Raw genomic sequence first — 15,861 nt, forward strand, 5'->3', positions numbered from 1 at the left:
CTTCTCTAATCTGAATGACAGCTTTCTAGAACTCACCTTCTCTTCATTCCAGCCAAAAAAAAGTTGGCCCTTGTGAAAACAGTGAAGGACATATGTTCACAAATATTTATCCACCTCCTCCTGGCTCAGGCTTTTCCTCCTCACCTTTGCCCCATGCTGACAAAAAGGCCATCGCCCTTTGTGGCTACTGCTTTTTCTGCCCTGTATCCCTGTTACCCTAAGATTTCTCTAGGCCTAAACCTAGATCAGGAAAAATTCCTGTCTCTTCTGGGGAAGCAGGGAGGCAAAAGGCAGGGACACCAATGATTTCTGGGCAGGAGACACCAAAATAGTTCTTACTCAATGGGCTTACCAGGTAGAAAAATGAGAAAATGGAACCTATTGGCAAGCCAGACCAAATTAGAGCAACTTTTGTTTTTACCGTGCCATTCTTGCGCAATACCCTACTTAAACACATTTATTACCCTGGTAGTACTTTTTTTTTCAACTTCATTTTTTTATTTTATTTTAGAGCACATGAGCAACAGAGAGAGGGGCAGAGGAAGAGAGAGGGAATCTTAAGCAAGCTTCACACTCCTCACAGAGTCTGACGTGGGACTTGATTCCACGACCGTGGGATCATGACCTGAGCCGAAGTGAAGTTAGATGTTCAACTGAACTGAGCCACCCAGGTGCCCCCAGAAATTCAATTTTCAAAAATGTATTTCTCTATCTTCTTAGGAAATTACATAATTCATCATCCATGTATACTACCTGCTTTTGATCTGTGTACAGATAAGAGTAAGTACTTAGTTATCTCTCAAACTTTGTGCATTTACTGAGCAATTTCTCGGTCACTATGTGTGTGAAAAGCAGTCTCCTCACTGAGTAATGAAGAAAAAAATATATTGCTCTTTTCACCAGTGCATTCCTGTGAGAGTGAATGGGGTTAAGGGAAAAACATACAAATGAATACTTTTCTAAATGAAGTATTTTAAATACCCCCCAAACTGGAGGATTAAATGTGTGCTCTGGCTCATAAGATAATACTCAACATACACATTATTTTGATTTCTTTATGAACACTAGCAATACAAAGGGAAGTGATCAGCCCCAAAATACACAAAACAAGGGAAAAAATCTTTTTATTACTTTTTATAATTTTTTAAAATAATTTACAACCAGGTTAGTTAGCACATGGTACAACAATGATTTCAGGAATAGATTCCTTAAGCCCCTTACCCATTTAGCCCATCCCCCCTCCCACAACCCCTCCAGTAACCCTCTGTTTGTTCTGTATATTTAAGAGTCTGTTTTTCCCCCTCCCTGTTTTTATATTATTTTTGCTTCCCTTCCCTTGTGTTCATCTGTTTTGTATCTTAAAGTCCTCATATGAGTGAAATCATATGATATTTGTCTTTCTCTGTCTAATTTCACTTAGCCTAATACCCTCTAGGTCCATCCACGTAGTTGCAAATGGCAAGATTTCATTCTTTTTGATTGCCGAGTAATACTCCATTGTGTATGTAGATAGATAGATAGATAGATAGATAGATAGATAGATATACCACATCTTCTTTATCCATTCATCCATCGATGGACATTTGGGCTCTTTCCATACTTTGGGTATTGTTGATAGCACTTCTGTTAACATTGGGATGCCTGTGTCCCTGTCAAACAGTATACCTGTAACCCTTGGATAAATACCTGGTAGTGCAATTGCTGGGTTGTAGGGTAGTTCTATTTTTAATTTTTTGAGGAACCTCCATACTGTTTTCCATAGTGGCTGCACCAGTTTGCATTCCCACTAGCAGTGCAAAAGAGATCCTCTCTCTGCATCCTCACCAACATCTGTTGTTACCTTACCCTGATAGTACTTCCTTTTTTTTTATCTGTGATTTTGTTTTTAATTATCTTAAGCATTATCACATAATTTACAAATTTGTGCTGATGATATATCTCCTCTACTTTAACCCTTCTAACGAGTTAACAAAAGCACCGTTACCAATCATACATTGTGGTAATTCCACAGTTGTATTTTTGAATAGCTATGTAGAAAGCAATCCTGAATTATAACTTAGTAAAGAATTCACAAGCCAAATCTGCCGCTATAACTTATCACACTGAATTTTATTAAAAAAAATTTTTTTTAATGTTTATTCATTTTTGAGACAGAGGGAGACAGAGCATGAATGGGGGAAGGTCATAGAGAGAGGGAGACACAGAATCTGAAACAGGCTGCAGGCTCTGAGCTGTCAGCACAGAGCCCGACACGGTGTTCGAACTCACGGACCGCGAGATCATGACCTGAGCCGAAGTCGGACGCCCAACCAACTGAGCCACCCAGGCGCCCCAATCATGCTGACTTTTAAAAGCATCTGACCTTACAGGGGCGCCTGGGTGGCTCAGTCGGTTGAGCGTCCAATTTCAGCTCAGGTCATGATCTCACGGTTTGTGAGTTTGAGCCCCGCATCAGGATCTGTGCTGACAGCTCAGAGCCTGGAGCCTGCTTCGGATTCTGTGTCTCCCTCTCTCTCTCTGCCCCTCCCCTGCTCACTCTGTCTCTCTCAAAAATAAATAAACATTAAAAAAAAAATTAAAAAAAAGCATCTGACCTTACAGATCATCTATAAAATGTGAGAAGTGTTAATGTTCTTTATTTAATATTATACATAGACCACACTAAAATGCCTTTCATTAAGCAAAAGGCAACATTTTAAATGCAGGGAATTTTAATTAAATTGGCATATTTAAGACTAAAAAGATAAAGTGGACATTGCCAGCTTATCTTCAGCCCTTGCCTTTAACAGGCTAACAAACACAACTTGAAACACAGCTGAGTCTTGCTGTTCTGATACAGTGAAGGGATTTCCTCAGTATTTAAATATATTAACATAACCAGTTACATAAATCTAAATATAAAACCAATCTCCTGTAAGTTTAGAGATGTCATTTACCATCTCTGTGAAAAGCTCAACATCTAATCAACCCCAATCATATTTTTCAAAGGGGAAAACAGTGACAGCACTTGCTGAACTAGAATTACTATCAAAGGTCAAAAAGCGAATCATATTCATTTAACCACAAGCCAATCTTATTTAAATAAGGACTGTCCAAAAGAAATATTCTATCAGCCATTCATGACGTGAATTCTGGTGTATGAGATCAATTTAAACATGGTACACATTAAAAAAGTCATGAGACATTTTTGTTTTGTAATAAATAAGGCAACGGCCAACTATTATTCCTTAGTAGCTTTTTTGAGATAAGCTATCAAGTTCGCTCTTTCCCCTGCCTTCTTAATGCCAGCGAAGATCATTTTTGTTCCAGGGACGTACTTCTTGGGATTCTCCAAATACTCCATCAATGTCTCCTCTCCCCAAGTGATGCCTTTGTTCTTGTTGGCATCCGTGTAAGACAACCCAGGGGCTTGACCTGTTTTTCGCCCAAATAAACCATGGAGATTTTGTCCAGTCTTGTGCTTGCCTCCCTTTTCCACAGTATGGCACTGGGCACACTTCTGAACAAAAATCTTCTTGCCCTTCTCAACATCACCCATTTTTAAATCGCTCCTTGGTTGCGCGCGAAACGAAGGTGCCTGCTCCCAAGCCGGATGACCAGCTCTCCACCCCGATAGTACTTCTAAGCCTATGTCAGAACTGTAGGCATTGAGCTTCATTTCTCATTTCTAGGGGTCTAGATGAGAAACTGTAGTCTGGAAATAGGGAACGATGACATGTGGTGCTTCCTAAAACTGGTACAGAAGTCACCACATCGTTTTGCCATACAGGTTCCTCTCTGGTGCTATAACCTACCTCTGGCACACAGCCAAGGCATTAGGCCAATGAACAAATCCCTGGTCCCTCCTCCAATTTTACTCCTCTCAGTCCCAGGAGGGGCCCCTAATGAGCAAAAAGAAATCAGAAGGAAAAAGAAAAAAGTTTTCTAGAAGAAGAGGAGTAAGTCTTCAGGGAGCTACCGGGACACAATCCTAAAATTGGGAGGAGGAACTGGATTTAGAGGCATCCAACACTGTCGCCTGAAATTCCTGGACCCTAAATCCATGGAGCACCTCAAGAGTCTGCTGCTTCTGTACAGCCTAGGGGGTTTTTGGATCCTGTCAGATTCTCCCATTCCTGACTTGAGTTCACTCTCTGTAACTGGCCCTATCTCCACGTTTAGTTAGTCAGCATTACCATCCTCCTCAATGTGAAAATGACTTTTTGTTGAAATTACCCAAATTTCTTTTTTTTTATTTTTTTTAACGTTTATTTTATTTTTGAGACAGAGAGAGACAGAGCATGAACGGGGGAGGGGCAGAGAGAGAGGGAGACACAGAATCGGAAGCAGGCTCCAGGCTCTGAGCCATCAGTCCAGAGCCCGACGCAGGGCTCGAACTCATGGACCGTGAGATCGTGACCTGAGCCGAAGTCGGAGGCTTAACCGACTGAGCCACCCAGGCGCCCCAAAATTACCCAAATTTCTAACTCCCATGCCTTGGGAGTGACAGGGGAGACAGACTGAATGTGTAAATACGGTAGGGGGAGGAAAAGTGGTGAGGAGTTTGTCTCCAGGACCAAGGAGAAAAATGACAGAAGGATGAAGACACAAGCAGGTCCCCCCCAGACTTCCTACCTTTGCTCCTTTCCTTGTCTTCCACCTGTTCCTCATCAAATCCCAACAGGTGTCAGCTGAGATTTTTTTGGTGGTGGTTTTAATTAGTCGAGTTTTTAAAAAAAATCTTTTTATTGTTTATTTATTTTTGAGAGACAGAGAGACAGAGCGCAAGCAGGGGAGAGGCAGAGAGAGAGGGACACCCAGAATCCGAAACAGACTCCAGGCTCTGAGCTGTCAGCACAGCACAGAGCCCAACGCCAGGCTCGAACTCACATACACGAGATCATGACCCGAGCCAAAATCGAATGCTCAACTGACTGAGCCACCCAGGCGCCTCTAGAGTTTATTTCTTAGAGTAGTTTTAGGTTTGTACAAAAATTAAGCAGTAAGTACAGAGTCCCCAAATATTCCCTCTTCCTTGACCCCTCAGTTTCCTGTATTAACATCTTATATTGGTGTGGTACATTTGTTACAGTTGATTATTATTTTTAAAGTTATTTATTTTGTTATGATATATTATTATTACCTAAGTCCACAGTTCACATCAGGGTTCAGTTCTTTGCATCATATAGCTCTTTTAAGTTTATTATTATTATTTTTTTAAGAGATAGAGAGCAAGCAGGGGAGGGGCAGAGAGGGAGGGAGACAGAGAATCCCAAGCAGGCTCCGCACTGCCATCAGAGCCCGATGCAGGGCTCAAACTCATGAACCATGAGATCATGTCCTGAGCTGAAATCAAGAGTCAGATGCTTAACCAACTGAGCCATCCAGAAGCACCTGCATCATATAGTTCTATGGGTTTTACCAAATGCATAATGACATATTATCTACCTTTACAGTACCATACAGAACACTTTTCACTACCCTAAAAATCTTGGTTGCTGTTTTAGCTGCCTGGTCTCCCAATGAAATAGGAGGCATCAAAATTAACTCCATCAGCCCCTAGACCAATGTGGCTGGTACACAAGTACTCAATAGACAGCAGTCCTATTATCCCGTAGGGAGACCAGGACTGCTCTCCTTTTGCTGGCTTACAGGAGGGCCCTCAGGGTTTGTGCTTAGCACTTCTCATCAGGGCCTTGCTCTCCAGTGAGTTCAGATTCCAGCTCTGGCTGAAGCTTTCCTCTGAATGACTTTAAGAATCATCTAACTTGCTGGGGTGCCTGGGTGGCTCAGTCGGTTAAGCATCCGACTTTGGCTGAGGTCATGATCTCAGTTTGTGAGTTCAAGCCCCATGTCGGGCTCTGTGCTGACAGCTCAGAGTCTGGAGCCTGCTTCAGATTCTGGGTCCCCTCCTCTCTTTTCCCCTCCCATGCTCAAGCTCTGCCTCTCTCTGTCCCTCAATAATAAATAAACATTAAAAAAAAATCATCTAACTTGGGGTGCCTGGCTGGCTCAGTCGGTAAAGCATGCAACTCTTTTTTTTTTTTTTTAACCTTTATTTTTGAGACAGAGAGAGACAGAGCATGAATGGGGGAGGGTCAGAGAGAGGGAGACACAGAATCTGAAACAGGCTCCAGGCTCCGAGCTGTCAGCACAGAGCCTGACGCGGGGCTCGAACTCACAGACCGTGAGATCATGACCTGAGCCGAAGTCGGCCGCTCAACCGACTGAGCCACCCAGGCGCCCCAAGCATGCAACTCTTGATCTTGGGGTTGTGAGTTCAAGCCCCTTGTTGGGTGTAGAGAGTACTTAAAATCTTAGGGACCCTTGGGTGGTCTAGTCTGTTAAGCGTCCAAATTCAGCGCAGGTCACGATTTCATAGTTCGTGGGTTCAAGCCCCCTGTCAGACTCTGCGCTAGCAGTCTGAAGCTCCTTGGGCTTCTTGCTCTCCCTCTTTTTCTGCCCATCCCCTGCTCATGCTCTCTCTCTCTCCCTCTTTCTCTCAAAATAAATAAACATAAACAACAACAAAAAAACTTCCTAAAAAATATTGCTTTGGGGCATCTGGGTGGCTCAGTTGGTTAAGCATCTGACTCCAGCTCAGGTCATGATCTCATGGTTTGTGGGTTCAAGTGCCACATCAGGCTCTGTGCTGACAGCTCAGAGCCTGGAGCCTGCTTCAGACTCTGTGTCTCCCTCTCTCTCTGCCTCTCCCCACTCATGCTCTCTCTCTCAAAAATGAATAAACATTAAAAAAATTAAAAAATAAATAAATAAAATATTGCTTTATTCACCTACATATACCTAGTTTTTGGTAATCACTCCCAATTGACACCCAATGCCCAGAATGGTGACTCTTATATAGGAGGCACTGAATACATATATGTATTAATTGGATATATTAATAAATGCATCTTTGGGACCTAAAGATGAGTAAAACACAATCCTTCAAGGTGTTCACAGTCTAATGGGAAAAAGAGCAAACAAGATGAAACACTTAAGACTGGCACTTTATCAGGGGAATGAACAAATCCCAGCGGGAAGGGTGACTGCTTGTGGTTGGGGGTTCAAAAGAGTGACAAAAGCTGTGTGACAGAAGAAAGCACATTTGAGCTGATTCTAGAAGGATGAGATAGGAGTTGGATAGAGCTCACCAATAGAGGAACAGTGATAATCAACAATTTGGTATATGAAAAGGCCTGCTCTGGGAGGCTGATTAAAAATACTGAAGGGTTGGGGTGCCTGGGTGGCTTGGTTGGTTAAACGTCTGACTGGCTCAGGTCATGATCTTAGGGTTCATGGGTTCAAACCCCACATCGGATTCTGTGCTGACAGTTTGGAGTCTGGAGCCTGCTTTAGATTCTGTGTCTCCTTCTCTCTCTGCCCCTCCCCCACTCACACTGTGTGTGTGTGTGTGTGTGTGTGTGTGTGTGTGTGTGTGTGTGTATGTGTGTGTCTCTCTCAAAAATAAACAAACATTAAAAAAAAAAAAAAAAAACAACAACCCTGAGGGGCTGGGATGCCTGACTGGCTCAGTCTGTAAAGTATGTGACTCTTAATCTTGGGGTTGTAAGTTCAAGCCCCACACTGGGCGTAGAGATTACTTAAAAATAAGTAAGTAAGTAAGTAAGTAAGTAAGTAAGTAAATAAATAAATAAATAAATAAATAAATAAATAAAATCTTAAAAAAAATTTGGCAGTAAGGGGCAACAGTTTAAAATATGGGCATAGTCAGGCATGGTGGTGAGGATGCAGAGACTTGCTCAGATCAAGTATGCTATTCTGGGTCCAGACTCTGTACTGAAAGAAATGGGAAACCATGAAATGCTCTTGAGCAAAGTAAAGACATGATGACAACCATGTTTTAAAAGGAATTCTGCAGGCAGAAAGGGAAATGAATGACAGGGAAAAGGAGACTGAGACGAGGAGCCTTAGAGGGTCAGATACTGTAGGAGTCAAGGTCAGAAATAAGGAGGGGTATACTCTGGGGGTGGAACCAATGTAGTGTATGGCTCATTCTCTTAAGTTCCTTCACCAACAGCTGCCACTCAGGTGCCTCTAAAATGTTTAAAATGATGAAGTGTTATGTGAATTTTACCTTAAAATCACATTCTTTTCAAGCACCTATAGAACACTCACCAAGATATACCAAAACCAAGATATACGTAGGTGGCTCAGCTGGTTAAGCATCTAACTCTTGGTTTCGGCTCAGGTCATGCTCTCATGGTTCAGGAGTTCGAGCCCCGCGTCGGGCTCTGCAATGACAGTGTGGAGCCTGCTTGGGATGGATTCTCTCTCTCTCTCTCTCTCTGCCCCTCCCCTGCTTGTGCGTGCTCTCTCTCTCAAAATAAATACTTAAAAAAAATAAAAATACACACACACACACACACACACACACACACACACACACACACACACCACATCTGGGCCATGAAACAAAACTGTTAGACAAATTTAAATTAGCATGCTTTTTAACTACTGTATATTTCATCACTGTATATCCTATAGGTATCAGAGCTAATGTTTATTTTGGATTTTGAATGCCACACAGCATATCAAAAAATTAGAATTCATTCCTTCTATGCCTATCTAGTTTTCTTCTAGCACAAAACTCCCAGTCCCAGGCTCTAAGTTATAGCGCTTAAACAAGACCCATCACCAGCAAAGAGCTCAACTTACTACCTCTGACACCTGCCCCTTTGAGGTCATGGTAGTTGTTTCTTCCAGGTCACTCACATCCAAGCTTCCCCTAAGCTCTGCTCCCTTGTCTCTGGAAGAGGCTGTTTCTCATAGTAACACTGGAGCTAAACCTCAGCCCTTACCACAGGCTTAAATGCAGAGCTGACCAAAAACTGCATCGGTCCTAACCATCACAATTATCAGGTCATAATCCAGGCCTATGGCCTCATCTCAGTCATCTATTGGCCTCTGAGCAGTTCTAAGCAGTATAGTATAAAACTGCAGTTTATAGTAGGGTTCCACTCCTGTCAACGACGGGACCTCATTGTGCTCAGGCTGCTCCGGCTCCCAGTCCTCAGTGGGGCAGACACATGTGGCCTTCCCTGAGTCCAACACCTGCAGAACAGGGGCCAAGGTACCACACAATACTCTCCCCGCTGTGCTCTGCTATTCCAGAGTCCTTAGAGCTAGTGGGTGTGGGTCTATGTACTTTTACACATCCCAGACTATAGAGCTAAAGCTGTGGGTCCAGGCATCTGTTTGGTAAAGTCAGCTTGCTCCAGGGCTTCCCTGGTGCCAGGCCTATTAGATCTTGGGTAGAGAGGCCATGTAGATAAGGCCAGGCAGGAACATTAGGGGCCAAGTCTAACAGAATCAGGGGTGTGCAGAGGGTGGCTGGGATCCTGGGGATGAAGGAAAGGACATCAGGACCTTTGTCTGGGTTCCATATGAAATGGCAGCTATAGAGTGTTAACATGTAGCAATGAACGATCAAACTATTGCTGAAGTGGGAGCTAGAAAATAAAGTTCCACTTACGCATCACCTCTAGGCTGTACCTTTTATGTTAGGGTCCATGGAATGGGAAATGGAACCCAATTGATCTCACTTGGCCTCTCTTATTCCTAGGTCACCAGGGACTTGTTTCATTTTCTACTTAAATGCAAGAGCCCCAAACTACCCTTTAGTGAGATGTGTGCCTTTCCAGTAGGTTGCTCCACTCCCAGTACTATCTTGTAGGAGGGGAACAAAGGGAATGGCTGCTTGCCTCAGTGATCAGTGGGAGACACGACTGTGCCAAGTGTTTGCACGTTTGTACTGCAACGTTCTGTTCAGAGCTCCCTTCAAAAGAACATGCAGTAAAGAGTCTATTCGGCTAACATCTTAAGTTTTGACTCCTTAGGATTTTCTGCAGTCACACCCACATCATTCTCTCCAGGCTGCTCGGAGCCAATAACTGGTGGAGGGTGCTAGGGCTAGCCCGTGTCTGCCAGATATGGGGCTCCCCAACAGTCGGACAAGATTTTCTGAGTAACACTGCAATTTTCCCCTTTCTCCTCTCACAGGCATCTGACCACCATCATGGGCTATAGGCTCTCCCAATCTACACTGCTCTATCTCCCCTTTATCCTTCAAAAACATTTCCCCAATAAATCTCTTGCATTTCTAATTCCACCTACGCCTCTTCTTCCTGGAAGACCTGAACTGCACATGTATTGACTGACTGGAGTTTGTCCAGGTCTCAGACACTCCCCAGTAACCTGAAATTTCTGTTAGCAGTATCTGCCTCTCCCTCCCACATTCCCACTCTAGTTCAACACAGAGATCCAGGGAGATCTAGAGTGAGAATCAGATGGCTATGACTCAAATATGTAAAAGTAGCTTTTTATTCCTCTTTTCATTTAAAAATTTCAAAACTACAGGGTAAATAAATGGAAAAGGATAGCAATACTTTTGTGCCCAATCACAGCAAATGGTCTATACTTGATAAGAGAAACCAGTAAAAGAAATTGGGGCTAGAAGTTTCAAAGAAGCCTGGCAGGTCAGAGCCCCTTTGGGGGCATTTCTTGGAAAGACAGCCAATGCGGACAGCAAGACACAACAAAGGAGCCGGAACGGCCCTGCTGAAGTGCTCAGGTTGGGAAGTAGGGAAAGGCTTGGGATAAAGATACACCAAGACCAGACCAAGCTAGGAAATGTCTTAGCCCTTGGAAACTTCAATTACCCAGAGGTAGCTCCACTCCTATCTTTAGAGGCTGTGGGAGGAAAAAAACCAAGTCAGAAGAACAAGACAATCCAAATGCATCCTTTACCTAGGGCTATCCCTGATCTCAATAGCTATTTTTGGAATGTCTCCTTCATCCCACATTAGCTAGAAACACGGGGAGCCAGAAAGCTGATGGTTTCCAAGAACAGGAAAAGACACGGCATTTGCAGTATTTATTCATCTCTTTCTTGCCCAGACTTTATCCTCCACTCTGCTCCATGCTGGAAAACTGACTCTTGCACCCTTTGTGGCTCCTGCTTCTTCCTGCTGTATACACTTGTCATCCTGAAGATTTATCCTAGACAAAGGATCTTGAGGTGAGAATGTTTTCATGTCTTCTGTAGGGAAAGCAGGAGAAAAGGGAAGGGTGATGGCCTCTTTTAACCCTAAAAGTTAAAGGCTCTTCTTCCAAGAACATAGCAGGTGGAAGGCTGGGAGACTTAGACAGATTGGCACATCACATCAACATTGGCAACTTTTAATTTTACACATTGAATGTAATACCAAACGCAAACCAAACACGTTCATCATCTCGAGAGTACTGCATCCCAACCCTACCTAAACCACAGGAATTGGGTTCGATCTGGTGCCTGGGAGTGATCACAGGAAAGAAAATGAGGATGGGAGCATCTGGTGCTTTTTTAAAATGGTGCAACACCCCCACCCATCATGTCACAAAGCTCCCCATCTGGTGCTGTGACCCACCTCTGGCAGAAAGCCAAACAGGGTCCCAGGTACCTTCTATATCTCACTCACTCCTCCGATTTTCTAAGGGGTGCTACTAACCCAAAGAAACAGATCCTAGAAAAAGAGAGGTAAGTCTCTGGAGAGCTACTGAGGCATACTGCTAAAACTGGGAGACGCAAGAAGTGATTGCAGAGTTGTCCCAACACTGTTGCCGGAAATTCCCGGACCCCAAATCCCTGGGGAAGCCCAGGTCTCTACTGCTTCTGTCTACTAAGAGCAGTTTCTGGGTCCTGTTTCTGAAGTCTGACTGAAATTCACCACCTAAAAATGATCTACCTCTACCCCAAAGCTTCTGGCTCTTCAGTCATTCTCATCTTCATCCTCAATTTGAAACCGTTTCTTCTTTTGGATTCCTGGAGCTCTGGACTCTGGTGCTATGGGAATGAAAGGGGTGAGAAGAGAGAGAGAATCTAAATATGTTATGGGGAAAGAAGGACAATAGCACTGATCTTCGGGATTGAAGGGAAGAGTGCTAGAGGTCAGAAGAAAAAGCAGGTCCCTGTCAGACTCCCTACCTTTGTTCCTGCCCTCATCCTCCTCCTGTTCTTCATCGCTGTCCAGCAGTTGTCGCTTCCTGGGTACCATTTGCAGCTGTTCTTTCTCACCAGTGGTCCCTTCCCCTGAAATGACCATGAGAGGCATGGAATTAGAGAACTGGGCCCTCATCTTCTCAAAATACCCTATCAGCCCTCTAGATCAACATGGCTAGCCCATAGTTAGTACCCAACAGGTAAGTGGTCTTACCGCTGGGGGACACCGGGCCAGCTTTCTTTTTCCGGGCCAACTGGAGGGCCCTCAGGGCTTGTGCTCGCTGTTCCTTTTGGTGCTCCTCCTCAGGGTTTTGCTCTCCAGGGACTTTCGGTTCTAGTCCTGGCCGAAGTTTTTGCTCCTCCTCTGGCTGACTCAAAGAAGCTGCTATCCTCCGGAGCTGGGAAGGACTCAGCTTGGCTGGAATCCTCCAGAAGGTTTCCTACAGGTGCAAACAAGTTGAAAATGAAAGCAGTAGGAAAGGAGCAGACTCTACTTCACCCGATCTTGATAATATTCATTGAAAAAATATGATTCATTGAATAAACTCTACTTATTGCTTATTTATCCAGTATATGCACAATGTCTAGTACAGTGCCTCATACAGCACAAAGCTCCCAGTAAATTCAGTTGTTAATTAAATAAATGAATGAATGGGGGTGCCTGGGTGGCACAGTTGGTTGAGCATCAGACTTCAGCTCAGGTCATGATCTCACAGTTCATGGGTTCAAGCCCTGAGTCAGGCTCTGTGCTAAGACCTCAGAACATGGAGCCTGCTTCAGATTCTATCTCCTTCTCTCTCTGCCCCACCCCTGCTCTGTCTCTCTCTCTCAAAAATAAACATTAAAAAATTTTTTTTAAATAACAAAATAAATGAATGAATGGATATTGGGGATGCAAAGATAAATCAGATATGATCCCTGCTTTCAAGGAACCCACAATCTAATGGGAGAAAGAACCAACATACTGTAATCTCACAGGATGGGGGCTACATCAAGGGAATGAATAAATCCCAGCTACCAAAGTTATTACTTTCACTTTAGAGGTTGAAGGAGTGGTAGGGACTGCTTCTCTGAGGAGGTAAGAACTGAATTGACTCTTGAAGGTCGAGCAGAGGGTCGTCAGGAAGATGGGTGATGTGTGTGTCACCTTGTATGTGTGGCTGGAGCCGTCCAATGGAGGGACTGGCACGATCAACTGTGTGGATATATGCGAAGCCTACTGTTTGGAGAATAGAAAGTAGTCCAGGAGGAGGATGGGGAAACACAGGTGTGTGGGTGGCGTGGCCATGAGGCTGCAAAGGCTGGTCAAGGCCAAGCATGCCACTCAGAGGTCAAGGACTCTGTCCTGCCAACAGTGCAGAACCATCCAGTTGGTTGGTTCAGGAGAGTAATATAATCTCTTCTGGAGAGAAAGGGAAGTAATGGACAGGGGAGTAATACAATCAAAATTCCACTTTAGAAAGGTAACTTGTGGGGTGCCTAGGTGGCTCAGGTGGTTAGGTCTTGATCTCAGGGTTGCGAGTTTGAGCCCCACACTGGGCTCTACACTGGGCATGGAGCCTACTTAATAAGGGAAAAATAAAAAGAAAATAAAAAGGGAAGGAAGGAATGGAGGAAGGGATGAGGGAAACTCAGGATAACATGGAAGATGGACTAGGGGAAGGCGAGATTAGAGAAGATGAACAGGATGGCTGCCGCAGGAGTCTCGGTCAAAGTTGAGAGGAAATGAGGTCAGAGATGGCAACTGCAACGAGGAGAAAGAGATGTACGTATTTTAAAATAGCAGTAATATGCCATAGCTGATACCGTAACTGGCATACTTACCTGCCCAGAGGAAGGAGGCCGAACTCCTAGCTTGCGCAACAGGCGTTGAAACTGTTTATTTTCCATTGCTTCCTCATTTTCTTCTGTCAACGGCACCAAAGGCACTGCCTGCGAGCAGCCTAAAATAGGGCCAGTAGTCATGTGGTGAAGTTTTGAAGAAAGAACTGGTCATCCATCCCACGGCCAGCTCTCCAGCAGCCTCCAGTACCCCAGCCCCGAAAACCATCATTTATCCACTCACCATCCTCTTCTCGATCATCTGCTACTCGAATCAGGCAGTTCTGGAGCCACAGAAGGGGAGCAGAAAAGCCTAAGGGAAGGAGGGAAACTTAGAATTGGCTCATACTACCAACCCCTCCACCTGAGACATCTCTCGGAGGCCAAGTCCTCACCTTCCTGATACAGGCTTTGCCCAAGGTTTTCAGTTGAAAGCACTGAGCTACCCTGGGCTCGCTCTGCTTCTGAGTCCTCCTCTTTCTCTTCATCTTCTTCACTCTCTTCCTCTGGCAGGATTTCCTCTTCTTCCAGATCTTCCCGGCAAAAATCTTTCAGGGACTCCTCTCCATTAGGCTAAAAAGGAAACAAGATGAAGAACTGAGTGGAGTCCGTTGGTTCTTGACCACTCCTGGAAACTGGTGGGGTGTGTGTGTGTGTGTGGAGGGGAAGACACCTAGCCAGAGAGCTTAAGGCAGGAAGAATCTGGGTGAGCTACCTCTGAGGGGCACTTCAGGGGGAGTGGGCCCAGCCTGCAGAGCCAGGGAAAGACTGTTACCGAGCTCGAGGGTGCCAGCTTCTTCCGGCGTTTCTTATATAGCTCCCGCCGCTCAGCCACCAGCCCCAGAGCCAGCAGCTTATCCACTATTCGGGCCCGTGAGCGTTTGGCTGTGATATTCTTCATGATATGACCTAGCACATCTACAAAGAGAGAAAGTGTAAGTTCCCTAAAGCAACAGGGGAAGCGGAGGAGTGAAAGACAGCAGAGGTCTTTGGAAAGAGGCTAATTCAATTCACTCACAAATGACACCACAGGTATGGTAAGTGGAAAGAAGGAATGAAATAAGCCTTCCTTGGGAACAGGAGGCAGGGGGAAGCAATGGCCAGCTTGGCTCTCTCATCTCCAAGGTTCTCTGAGCTTCCACTCACCATCTGAGTCCTGGAACTCCTCAAAAAGCCGCTGCAGCTCCAGCTCCTGATCTTCTGTCCACAGTACAATATGGGTTCCTTTCCTGCTTAAGGAGACGTCAGTGGAAGAGGGGGCCCAGGGAGCAAACTGAGGACCGAGGACTCCCAATTTCAATGCCCTCCAGAACATGTGCCTCTACCTTTGGAAGCCCTTGACACTGTCGGCCAGTCCCAGCCGTACCAGATGGTGGATAACTTGCTTGCGTGTCCGAGGGGTTTTCAGGTGCACCAAGATGGTGTCTACCACATCCTGACCTAACATGGAGGGGGAGTGAGGCAGTAAAGAGGGGTCCTGGAGCTCAGGCTGCCTGCTTCAAAAATCTTCAGATCTCAAGGACTCATACCTTCCACATCCTTATGGGCGAGGTACAGTTCCTGAAGCTGGGCCTCCTCCTCTGGGCTCCACACTGGGGGTCTGCGACTGGAAGATCTAAATGGGGAAAGGAGGGGTGTCTGGGTGGCTCCATTAGTTAAGCATCACACACTTTGATTTCGGCTCAGATCGTGATCTCATGGGTTTTCGAGTTTGAGCCCCGCATCAGGCTGCTTGCACTGTCAGTGCAGAGCCTGCTTAGAAGTCTCTCTCTCCCTCTCTCTCTGCTCCTCCTATGCACAAACTCTCTCTCAAAATAAATAAACAAACAAACAAACAAACAAACAAACAAACAAACAAACTTAAATAAAATAAAATAAAAATAGGGGTGCTTGGGTGGCTCAGTCAGTTAAGCATCTGACTTCGGCTCAGGTCACGATCTCATGGTCTGTGAGTTACAGCCTCGTGTCAGGCTCTGTGCTGACAGCTTAGAGCCTGAAACCTGCTTCGGATTCTGTGCCCCTCTCTCTCTCCGCCCCTCCCCTGCTCATGCTCTCTGTCT

At 45.0% G+C, this 15,861-nt stretch overlaps 2 protein-coding genes across 2 annotated transcripts in view; both read right to left on the bottom strand.

Annotated features, from left to right (window-relative positions):
* Positions 1-3,205: 3,205 nt before the first annotated feature.
* LOC115519152 (cytochrome c-like) lies at positions 3,206-3,585 on the bottom strand. The gene has a single exon (XM_032593749.1). The coding sequence runs from the start codon at positions 3,536-3,538 to the stop codon at positions 3,221-3,223; it is 318 nt and encodes a 105-aa protein (XP_032449640.1). The 5' UTR covers positions 3,539-3,585; the 3' UTR covers positions 3,206-3,220.
* Positions 3,586-10,333: 6,748 nt separating this feature from the next.
* TIMELESS (timeless circadian regulator) overlaps positions 10,334-15,861 on the bottom strand; it is a 30,912-nt gene continuing 25,384 nt past the window's right edge. Inside the window, exons 20-30 of the mRNA XM_032593995.1 lie at positions 15,331-15,416; positions 15,127-15,241; positions 14,948-15,030; positions 14,577-14,719; positions 14,197-14,374; positions 14,046-14,114; positions 13,805-13,923; positions 12,195-12,420; positions 11,966-12,070; positions 11,727-11,824; positions 10,334-11,041 (exon numbers count right to left, since the gene is read on the bottom strand). Of these exons, the coding sequence (XP_032449886.1) occupies positions 11,751-11,824; positions 11,966-12,070; positions 12,195-12,420; positions 13,805-13,923; positions 14,046-14,114; positions 14,197-14,374; positions 14,577-14,719; positions 14,948-15,030; positions 15,127-15,241; positions 15,331-15,416 (1,198 nt within the window). The 3' untranslated portion in view covers positions 10,334-11,041; positions 11,727-11,750. The remainder of the gene's footprint in view (positions 11,042-11,726; positions 11,825-11,965; positions 12,071-12,194; positions 12,421-13,804; positions 13,924-14,045; positions 14,115-14,196; positions 14,375-14,576; positions 14,720-14,947; positions 15,031-15,126; positions 15,242-15,330; positions 15,417-15,861) is intronic.

The sequence above is a fragment of the Lynx canadensis genome, chromosome B4 (genome assembly GCF_007474595.2).
Source record: "Lynx canadensis isolate LIC74 chromosome B4, mLynCan4.pri.v2, whole genome shotgun sequence".
In the NCBI taxonomy this organism is placed as follows: domain Eukaryota; kingdom Metazoa; phylum Chordata; class Mammalia; order Carnivora; family Felidae; genus Lynx; species Lynx canadensis.